This window comes from Pelodiscus sinensis, chromosome 17 (assembly GCF_052426305.1).
Source record: "Pelodiscus sinensis isolate ZL-2025 chromosome 17, ASM5242630v1, whole genome shotgun sequence".
In the NCBI taxonomy this organism is placed as follows: Eukaryota; Metazoa; Chordata; order Testudines; family Trionychidae; genus Pelodiscus; species Pelodiscus sinensis.
This window is the reverse complement of record NC_143068.1, coordinates 32,161,544-32,173,440: the sequence shown is the minus strand read 5'-3', so window position 1 is coordinate 32,173,440 and position 11,897 is coordinate 32,161,544. Positions and strand designations below refer to the sequence as shown.

Here is an 11,897-nt window from a genome sequence, read left to right as displayed (position 1 = left end):
GATCTCATGTAAGATTGTCAGTGCTTTTGCAGAAATACTATGCTGCTCCCGTTTGGGCAAAAGTCTTTTTCCGAAAAACTTTTGCACAAAAGGGCCAGTGTAGCCAGCAGAGATTTGTTTTCCGCAAAAAAGCCCCGATCGCGAAAATGGCAATCCGGGCTTTTTTGTGGAAAAGCGCGTCTAGATTGGCCACGGACGCTTTTCTGCAAAAAGTGCTTTTGCGGAAAAGCGTCCTGCCAATCTAGACACTCTTTTCCGCAAATGCTTTTAACAGAAAACTTTTCTGTTAAAAGCATTTCTGGAAAATCATGCCAGTGTAGACGTAGCCCAGGAGTATTTTGACTGGTATATCTATGTCAGCATAGCTACTGTGTGCAAAACACTACTATAGATACACTGCACTGATGTAAAGAGAGGTTTACTTTGGCAGCTCACCAGTTTGCAAAGACATGCCTTTGCAAAGCTTATCTTGGACTGGTAAAGTGTGTCCATGTGAGAGGTGTACCCTGTGTTAGTTGTATTGACACAGTTACCTGGGTACATTTTTCAAAAATGCTCTCAATGAAGACAGGTTCACAGGTGATAAATTATAAACAGCTGTCAGGATACTGTAATGGATGAATTTAGCAGTCTTTTTTCCATCACTATCAGCACAGGTGAAAGAATTAAAACCTTGCCAATGAATCCACTGAAATAAAAAAGCTAAACAAAAAAACCAAACCACCTTCTACTGCCCATCAGCTTCAAAAGTTGTGTCTGCTTTGACAGCTGAAGGTGGTTTGTCACAAAAGTTTCTGTTCCTTGAAAGAGTCACACAGCATTGTGTGTCTGAGCCCGGCATTATGCACTGCTGTTCCAATTACAGAGTACAAGCAGCTGTGGAAAAGTAATCTGCAGGATTTATTCAGCGGGAGAACATTGTTCGAATTGACCCAGACTTCACAGCATAATAACCAGAACTAAATACTTGAAGAGTGTGTATGTTCAAACACAGCACTTTACAAAGTACCCTCATACATGTGATCGCTGCCTTAGAGCATTTTCACGTTAGATGAAGCAAGGGATTGCATTTGCTCATTAAGCTCATTTGCTACACTCCACTCCTAAAGAAAAGAAAGCATCGGCTGGGTCAGGATTACTGAATTCTACTTCAATAGAGTCACACCAAAAATACTATGGTGTACACACGCTTTTAACAATTCTTTCTGTTAAGATGTTACGGTGCCAAGAGGGCTCTGGAAATAGGTATTCAAATAGATTGTGACTATTCTTTGAACTGATAGGCCTACCATGTCCACCAGAGAAAAGACCAATCTAATTTTGTCTGTTTGAGGCTACAAGCCCTGGTCTACGCTAGGGCGTTATTTCAACATCACCCCCCCCCCCAATTCAAAATAATAAGCAGAGCGTTGACACCGTCAAGCCCGTTATTTCGAAATAATAGGCTGGTTATTTTGAAATCTGTACTCCTGCTTTTCTCAGGGAATAAGGCTTATTTCAAAATAGCAGTCGTGTGGACGCTCCGATGATGCTATTTCGAAATAACTCCCCAGAGTAATTTGAAGTAATTACTCCTCAGTGCTTCCTGGGGCTCTCAGTCAAGGTAGCGCATCCGCATTAACGGAGCTTGCCTTGGACTAATTTCCAGGCTTCCCCTTAGTGGGGACACGCTACAGTATTTCGATTTTGTTATTTCAGGAGTTATTTCAAATTTAGTTATTTTGAAATTATTTCCTAGAGTAGACATGTCCCAAAGCAATACAAACTATGTTGGTTATGCCACACAGTCACTGTAAGAAGGAATTGATTAAAAAAAAAACAAAATTAAAAGCTAGACTTTGACCTGACAATCTGAGTTATGAACAAATGCTTCCTCTCTTTCAAATAAGGCAGTAGCTTGGGCTTTTCAACGTAAGGAGATAGGAGGCCAAATTTTAAAGCAGAGCAACTTACATCACCTGATGCAAGGTATTTGTGTGACAATCTGAAATTAATCTGAAACCAATCAGGAAACATGCAAAATGCCATTGAGAGAGAAAAAAATAGGTCCAGATACAGCTGTGCTCTTAGTCTCCTTTGAACAGGAGATGGCAGTCTTGTAGCAGAAGAATGGGTCTGGACTCAGATCTGGGTTTAATTCCCAAATCTGCCACAGGCTGCCTGGTGAGCCTGGATAATTCACTTCATACTTGTGCCTAAATTACCGATTTGCCAAATGGGGAATACTACCCATTTCTTTTCTCCTACCCTTTGTCTGCTTTGTCGCAAGCTCTTTGGGGAAGGGGTCAGCCTCTCATTATATATTTGCAATAATGGGGCCCCAATTATGGTTGGCTAGCCAGGCACTATAATAAACTGTTTGGGTCCCTGGGGGATATAAATAATGAATAAAAACAGGCAGAGGAAATCCATTTTAACTAACTGCAGTTAAAAGAAAGAACTCTTGAAATTCCAGTAAAACCTGCATAGCAAACTTTTCTCTTCTTTTGGTGCTTTCCAAATTAATTGTATATGACCGACACAGCTAGTGCCAAGGCTAAATGCATGCAAGAGCGGGCTGAGCTGCTCATACTTTTGCTGCCTTCAGGAAAGGCTAGCTGTGCTGCAGGACCGAGAACTGCAATTACTGACAAGTCTGAATCCCCCAATGCCCTGTCTCAGCTCAAAGGAAAGGGGTTTCTAGATGTTTCAGAGTCACTGGATTGCACTTGACCACTATTGTGACATTGGCACAGACCCTGTGTCTGGCATTACATTCCCACAACAAAACATTTTCTTGAAATTTTATATCTACGAGCAACACTTCCTCACATAACTGTGGAGTTGTCAAACACTCCACTCCAGAGAACACTAAGCTCTCTGCTGATTTCTGTTCCTTAAAATTTGAGGCAGCTGGGAGTTTAAAGAACACAATATCCCCAATCTCAGAGTTAGGTTATTTGATCAGTCTGTAATCATTCTGTTTAGCAATACTTATGGATTGTGTTAGGTGAGGGGCCATATGAGACCAGCACGTCTATGCATACCGCGCTAGAAATCGATCTTCTGGCACTCGATTTAGTGGGTCTAGTTAAGACATGCTAAATTGAACACTGAGGGCAGCTCTGGGCAATGCCAGTACTCCTCGCAGTCACAAGGAATAAGGGAATCCAACAGGAGCATTTGCTCCCGTCGGCCTCCTTTTGTGAAGATGACGTCAAGCTCGTCTTGCATTAAGCCGACTCCAGATACATGTATGACGCAGCTGGAGTTGTGTACCTTAACCCAAACTTCCAGGTCTAGTGTAGACCTGGCCTTAGAGACTGACTATTAGGCTTATTCCCTAAAAAAATCTGTTAGTTTCTAAGGTGCCATGGTTGTTTTTGCAGACCAACATGGCTGGTCCTCTGATGGGCCCTCAAAGCTGCCAAGAAATGCAACTCATGAATGAGGAGCACAGGCTCAGGAAGCAGCTTTCTAGTCCAATCTGTATGTCTTTCCCCTTGAAGCACACAGCTCAATTGTGAGAACAGGTGTCTTGGACACATGAAAGAAGCCATAACTGGTTCCCCACCCTCCATCACAAGCACCATGTAGTTTTCTGGTCACTGATGGACTAGGCAATGTGAACGAGAAAGGAGAAAAAAAACCAAGAGAGCAAAGTCTAATTAAAATGGTCAAGAAAAAGGAGGAATGGGAGTAAGAGGAGGAGCATAAAAAAGAAGCAGAAGAGTAAAGTGAGTCAACAGAAAGATTAGAAACACAGTAACTGAATCAGCAGATAGCATGGGGAGATGAAGGACTTCAATAAAAGAAGAACTGCCTGTATTTCTTGTGCTCTTAACATAGTTGCACACAAAGTGCATCTACTCAAAGGGGGACATGGTGGCCCAAAACCCAAGGACAAGCATAATGATCACATCCGGGGAAGTTGTGGCCTCTTGGAAAAAAACTGGCCGAGGATCATGGACCACTTTCTAGGTGTCTGTTGGCATTCCAAGGCATTTGGGATCATGAGTGTGGGGGAAAAACGCTTACTCAGAAGAAGGCCAGTTAAGAATATCATTAATTGAGTCACAGAAGAATTATATTTCCTGGATCTGATTGCCAAGCCAATTGTTCTATGGCAAGTCCTATGTTCTTATTCCTAGTACAAGCCACCTGGATCACCACCAGGCTACTAGGATGTTTAATTTCCTTTTCCGTTACCCAGCTGAACTAAAGGTATCTGTAGAGAGAACAAATGAACCACCTTTATCTACTCAACATACCACTATAGATAAGCTAGTTATGCTTCTGTTTTGATCAACACTTAGTTTACCAAAGCCCTGTGCATTCTTACTCCTATCAACTACACATTCTTCCATGCTCTGAAATAGTTTTCAAGTTGGGTTCTTGAAAACTATTTGAGATGATACCAGTGTATGTATTTCCATACATATGCGAAGCACATTTTTTTTAAAGTTGGATAGTAGACCTATGCTAAGGAAGGGATCTTAAAAGCTATTTAAAATTATCTTTGCTGCTTCCATGTATCAAATCATAGTGACTCACATTATTGGATTTTGCCATCCAAGAGAATTATTTTCATTCCCCTGGCTAACTCAAAAGACATATGATCTTTTGAAAATGCTGTTTGTCTCCAGCATTTAAAAATGACCACTTTCATAGAATCACAGAACACTAGAACTGGAAGGGACCTTGGAAAAACATCAAGTCCTCATAGCAGGACCAAGAACTGATCATCCCTGACAGGTGTCTGTCTAACCTGCTCTTAAATATCTCCAGTGATGGAGATTTCACAACCCTCATAGGCAATTTATTCCAGTGTTTAACCACCTTGACAGTTAGGAAGTTTTTCCTAATGTTCAACCTAAACCTCCCTTGATGTAATTTAAGCCCATTGCTTCTTGTCCTATCATCAGAGGCCAAGGAGAACAATTTTTCTCCCTCCTCCTTGCAACACCCTTTTAGATACTTGAAAACCATTATCATGTCCCCTCTCAGTCTTCTCTTTTCTAAATTAAACAAACCCAGTTCTTTTAGTTTTCCTTCATAGCTCATGTTCTCTAGACCTTTCATCATTTTTGTTGCTCTTCTTTGGACCTTCTCCAGTTTCTCCACATCTTTTTTGAAATGTGGTGCCCAGCACTTGACACAAGACTCTAAGTGAGGCCTAATCAATGCAGAGTAGAGCGGAAGAATGACTTCTCGTGTGTTGCTCACAACACTCCTGTTAACTCCTATTTAAATCCGTTAATGGCAGACAGACCCTGTCTTTATTGTATTCGGGAAAAAGAACATTCACCAATATTTCAAAGGGGGAGGGGAGGGTGGAATTGCCCTTGGTGCAACTGGTTTAAAAAAGAAAAAAAATTGTTCCCAGGACTAAAATGATCCAGGGAACCAGCTGGCATGAGAAGGTGTCTACAATGGCAAAACTAACAACAAAACTTGGAACTTTTGTTCCTGCAGGGGACAGAGCTGACTGCTTGGATGTGCCTACTGAACACCAGAAGACTCTCACCCAAAGGAAATAACAAAGAGACATCTCAGGGAGCAGTTGGTCCCAAGGCCAGATGGCTGGGCACTCATCCGAATGGACACATACTCATGGAAGGAAGTAAAAGATGATGGGGTTTTCGATACCATAGCAACCGATAACATAAGCCCCTTGATCATTCTGGTTTACGCGGTACGGGCTAACTGCCACCCTGTATATAAACACCACCATTTGGCAAGCTAAGACAAGACACTGGCATCTGCTGAAGGCAGACAACTGCCTACCAGCTGACGACATAACAATCCTTCCCAGAAAAAAGGAACTGAATATTGTTTCAGAAGGCATGCGTGAACTAAAGAAGCTGCATCCACGATGTAATAGCTACATGGAAAATATCCATTTTGTATTTTTTAAAAAGCTGTATCTGCTACCAGGACTTGGGTGTTCAGTAACAAGGGCAGCTGTTATTCTACTACATTTAAGTAATTTCTGGTCACTGTGGACACTTCAACCAGCAGGGGTCAGAACATTTTAGCAAACATAGGGACAACTCCCCATCCTCCACCAAGGAAAAAGCAAAACAAAATACAACTCCCAATAGCTACAATAGTCAATCAATGCTTTTTGCTGAAGCTGTTTAAAAATATTTGATTAGAGGTTTACAAATTTCCCTTGTAAGGTGGCATCTACTTTTGGTACACAATGTGCATTGCAACCTCAAGGAAAGCGAGTGATGATGTAATGTTAGCCTATCCACATTATCCACTGATTACTTTTCCTACTATGTCTAAGCCCTAAGGGAAAGGTCATTAAAAAAAAACTTATTTAGAATAGGGATTTCTCAGTACACATCGGTAAATCAGATAAAAAAAGGAAATACTGAAGAGATATTATATACCATCTGAGGTCATTTGTGTGTTTTGCAGAAGCACTCCTGCTGATCAAACTTCTCATAAAACTGACTTTTTATAGTGATAGAAATGTAGCCGTGTTAGTCTGGGGTAGTTGAAGCAAAATGCAGGACAATGTAGCACTTTAAAGACTAACAAGATGGTTTATTAATGATGAGCTTTCGTGGGCCAGACCGACTTTTTATAGACAGCATTTTAAAGGGACAATATCAGATTTAAAACCATATTTTTAAAAATTAATTTCCCTATCCATGTTAATGTTGCATACATTACTAAAACTAGAATCTGTGTTGCTCAAACATTTTATATTTCACTCAACCTTGACAATGAAAATAAAAGATCGGCTGTTTTGTGTTTCCAGTCAATTTCACTTTCAGTTTCTTATCCTCTAGCTGCACAAAGAGAAAGTACTGTATGTGAGAACAAGGAATGCAAGGAAAATATTTGTTTAAAAACTTGGTCTGGATTTTAAGAAAGATACAACATAGAAACATTTCTACTGATCTTAGGTTATGCAAAATCTTTTTCAAAAAACATTTTTAAAACAAAAAATTGGGCTAAACATAAGCTAACACCATTGCTTTAAGCCTGGCATGTTAATTGAGGAACTGAAAGAAGCAAAGGCTTGGGTGGTTTAAATGCATTTCCTTTTCTCTACTTCAACTTGTTACCCTCAGATGTATGTTTGGGAGTTATTTTTGTAACAGGTGCAGTTTGCACTTGATGCACATCTACATTAATCTCAATTCTACCAGCAAACTGGCATTCAGAAGCACAAATGTCTGACGTACCAAAATAAAGTTATAAGACAAATAAGCACAAGACCCCAAGAGTTTCCTTACCTGTATTCAATTCACACAACCCACAACACATCCCTCTAAGTGAAGATCAAAATACAGACTGACCTAATAGCTTGTGGAAAGGAATACTTTCCTAACTGGGGAGAGGATATCCAACAAACACAACTATCAACTTTTTTTACTCTTATACAAAATCATTCCCTGTAGGGCTCCCATTTTTTGTGACAATATTGTCAGTGGGCTCCTCTGTGGAGTTTTTTTTTTAATCAGTAAACCTAATGAGTCCCTATTGTAATATCCAAAAAGTAAAGTGAACCTACCTAGTGCTTTTTCAGAGGAGGAACAATGGTCTGAACACAAAACCAGTTATAACTTTAACTTGATCTTAGTTGTGGTTTTCACTGTCAGGTTCGGGGCACCACACCTTGAGAGCTGATACACTCCAAAGGACAGCAACAAAAATGATAAAAGGTTTACAAAATGTGACTGATGATGAAAGGTTTAAAAAACTGGACATGTTCCGTCTTGAGAAAAAAAGGCTAAGGGGGAACCTACTAATCTTCAAGTGTGTCAAGAGCTGTTCTAAAGAGGACAGTGATCAGCTGTTTTCCATGTCCACTGAAGGTACAAGGAATAAACCATTTAATCAGCAGCTATGCGGACTTAAGATAATATCAGGGTAAACTTTATAACTATAAATATAGTTACATTATGGAACAGGCTTCTCAGGGAGGCTGTGGAGTCTCTGTTACTGGAGGGTATTTAGGAACAGATTAGGCAAATACCCATCAGGGATGATCAAGATCAGGGCTACTCAACTTTGGAAGTCCTGGGGGTCACAATGATACAGCACATACAGAGGGCTGCAACTTAAGTGTGGTTGCGTATGTAGCCCAAGGTCCAGTGTGGTTCAGCAGCAGCCCTGGGAACTACAAGTTGTGGACTACAAACTGCAGCATATTGGAGAACTTCCTGGTTCCTGCCAGGATGCGCCCTCTACCCCCAGCAGGGTCTCAACAAGGACTGTGCTAGAAGCAGCACCCAGGCTGCATGCTGAGAGAAGGGGCTGCTGAACTGTTTTCCTCTTCTATATTTTTTACAGAATAAAGCCTGTTCCTGGTGATTTGTCGGAATGGGTCTGGTCTGAGGTGCACTCACACATACACAACGCAGAGCACACCAAGCAGCCTCAGGCCTAGGTCTCCCCCGCTCCCCGTGGTGTAAGAAGTCACAAGCTTCCCCTATGCTGAATAACCTCACACTGGGCTAGCCAACAGGAGGGGGTTACACATATATATGCAAACAGCTTCTTTCATACTGACGGGCATGTATACAAAGATTAAGGCAAGACTACACAACACGCAGGCTCCATTTAAGTCAGTTCTGCTGCTATTAATAAAGTGCAATAGTTACCCGATTTCCATCCATGACAGCACTTTCAATGAGCAATGACAGTCCAGGAATTTTACTACTAAAATGCGTATCAACAGAAGACCATTCTACTGACTCGCCGTTGGGAAGCGTGTTCCCAGCGGAGTCCATGTTCAAAGGACCCCACCCGGGCCCTGTGTTGTACCCCGTGTAAACCCAACCTGCACTGTGGCTTGCAAACAAATGGGCTGCAGGCCACATGAGGCCCGTGGGTTGCGTGTTGAGTAGCCCTGGTCTAGATTTACTTGGTCCTGCCTCAGCTCTGGAGGATGATTTGACCTCTCAAGGTTCCTTGCTAAACGACATTTCTATGACTATTAACCCAATCTTTAGCTGATTGGACTCATCTGCTATATATTTGAGAGAGTTTATTCTCTGAGAGTGAGCGAGTCTGTCTGTCTGTCTGTCCATTCAAGAACTTCTCTCAAACGATAAGAGCTAGAACCATCAAATCTGGTATGCAGCTTCTGCTTATCAAACTTAAAGCAAGTTAAGGGTTTGGATGTGCCATGGGAGGCTGAAGTTCCCCACCCCCGACGCATACGGGGATGCATAAACCATACAGAAAAGAGACAATCACCAGAGAGGTGAAAGGGGCTGGCGGGGGGCGCACCTCCCTCCCAATCCAGAACTGCTCCAGTCCAGAGCCTCCCACCCCAGGTGTTCTTTAGGGAAAGTGGGGGGAGGGGACGTGCAGCTCCCCTCCCATTCATACAGGAACATGGCTGGCTGTTCCCCTTCATCAGGGAGTGAGGGGGAAGTGCACAGTTTGCTGCATTCCTCACTGTGGCTGGGGTGGGGGTACATGGGGCAGGCCAACCTGGACCTGCCTGAGCCAGGAGACATGCACCCTTCCCTCTGGGGCTTCCACAGGCAAGGAGAGGCTCTTCTCACCAGGCCCTAAGCTGCAGTGGTGAGAGAGGGCTGGGGCGGTCCTCTCTCCCAGTGGCAGCCTGCATACTGAACCCCTTCTACCTAGCCCCACCCCAGAGCAATGATTTAAATGAAGAAAAACAAAAAATAATTGAGTTAAGGACCAAAGCATCGCAGGGTGCATTTTCTAGTTTTGATAATATCAATAGGAATTCTTTCTATTCCAATGTGGCACTTTCTCAGGACTTCATTCATCGCTCAACAATTCTGTACCCCCAGTTGGCACTTTCAAAGCAACAAACTTAATTCTGGCCAGTGCTGGATTCTGACAGCAGACTCAACTGTCTATATAAAAAAGTTATAGATCTCACAGAGATGTCTGATTCCACTGCCCATGTATATATTACAAGAACTTTAACTCCACCTATAACACACAATGGTGTTTTTTCCACTATAATAAGAAAATACGTGCAAATTTCAGACTATTCAAATGAGTTATATTGAGCTCAAATTATCGTTTTAAATCACCTTTTCAAAATTTGGAGGCAGGAAATAGAGCTTCTTTGTGACTATCTGCTGTTTAAATTGTAACCAGTAACAAATACATCAGTTTACATTTATTTTTAATCTTTTGTGGTACCTTAATTTACATGTACTTCCCATGGAATCTATATCATCCAGAAAGAAAAGCTGTCTCCATCTTATATCTGTCAAAACCCATTAAGGTCTGTCTTATTTTGGAACGTGTTGGTCAGTCTTACAGCCCACAATCAAGGAGTGTTGCTTCTGAAGATAATACTTTCCACTGAATTCTCTAGTTAGAGCTATTTATAAATTAAAAATTAAAAAGGTAAGAAAAGGTGAAAAGCAAGCAAGCTACCGAACAGGGTCTAGTAATTTTTTTTTTAGTGATTTCTCTTTTACTCTTTCTCTCCCAAAGTGATACAAGTTGATGTACGAGAAACTATTACTATGAAGCTGCTACCATCCCTAAAATGAAATCTGAAACTGGTGTTTGTACTACAGACTTGATTTAAGAGTGAGAGGGATGGTGTTAAGTCTTGGCTTTTGAAACTACTGCCAAAGTTGACATAAAATTTGTTCTTTTTAAACTAAAATGGTTACAAGGTGGGGTTTTTTGTCGTTGGAGAAAAATGTGAGTTAAAAGTTTAAAGATTCCTGTGTGTCGCATTCTAGCCCATTCTATTAAAAAACTTCACAAGGTTCTAATTTCTAGCTCTTCTAGTTTGTGTTACTGAATTTATTATAAAAAACAGAAACTGTCAGGATATTAAGGTTTTGAAAAAGTATCCAGTGAGTATGAACAACAATATTTGCCACAATATCTAATTTCATATCGCCAGATGGGACTTCATGTCATCATGGGACTTCGTGTCATCTGTACTACCCCACAGTATCACGCCACACCATCAAGGAGATGGACTGTCAAGTGCAAGTCTGTGAAAATCATGCTAACAAATACATGGAAAGCAAAATAATACTCCCAAGGAAATATGACCAACCCCCCAACATGGTGCATTTATAACAACATTGCAGTTGAGACAAGCTAACAAGTTACAGCAGCACACGGTGACCTTCTAGCAGCTCATTGAGCAGCAAGCAGTCTTTAATGAAATAAAATGATGTATTCAATGATAATTAAACACAACAGGATAGCGGTAGTCTTAGATCAGGATTTCTTTGCTTTTACTGGGTGGTGTATTACTTAAAAAAAAAAAAAAAAAAAAAAAACCCTGTTCCCAATTATTCAGCCTATTAGGCCAACATTTTTTATCTTAAAGGTAATGGTGCCTTGAAACACCAAAGCCTAATAGGTCCTCCATAGCAGTTTATGTTGCATTAAAAAGTAGTTTAGTATATTAAGAAGTGAGGATTGGAGTTTCAGTTTCCAGCTCAGTCCCTCACCTTGGGGCCAGGAGCACTAAACAGGGCATGCAGACCACTTCAAATAGTTCTTCAGCAATTCCTCTGGCTGAGTTGGAGGACCAGTTGTTGAATAACTCCAGAGGAACAGTAAGACAGACACTGGTGCTTTTAAAGGTGGGAAAAACAGGAGAGAGGTCTTCTGTATTCCATAACAGACTCAGAAGAGCACCAGGGGGAAAAACAGAATACAAATCTAAGTCAGGTGAAGTTCCTCTTCTCCTTAATCACAACAAACCATCGCTCTGTTTTTCAAATACTTCAAATGCTCCTACTTACCAAGGTGTGCCGTTTCATGTGCTCCCTGCGCGTGAATTTTTTTCCACATATTTCACAAGGATAGGGTCTTTCTCCTGTATGGGATCTCATGTGTCTCTTCAGGATACACTGATGCATGGCTGAGAAACTGCAGTATGGGCACTTGAATTTCTTTCTGATGACTGTGAATTCATTTAC

At 41.3% G+C, this 11,897-nt stretch overlaps 1 protein-coding gene across 2 annotated transcripts in view; it reads right to left on the bottom strand.

Moving 5' to 3' along the window:
* ZBTB46 (zinc finger and BTB domain containing 46) overlaps positions 1–11,897 on the bottom strand; it is a 111,023-nt gene that overhangs the window by 6,127 nt on the left and 92,999 nt on the right. For both annotated transcript variants that reach the window (XM_075900980.2, XM_089769748.1), the window contains one exon: positions 11,721–11,896. In XM_075900980.2, the coding sequence (XP_075757095.1) occupies positions 11,721–11,896 (176 nt within the window). The remainder of the gene's footprint in view (positions 1–11,720; position 11,897) is intronic.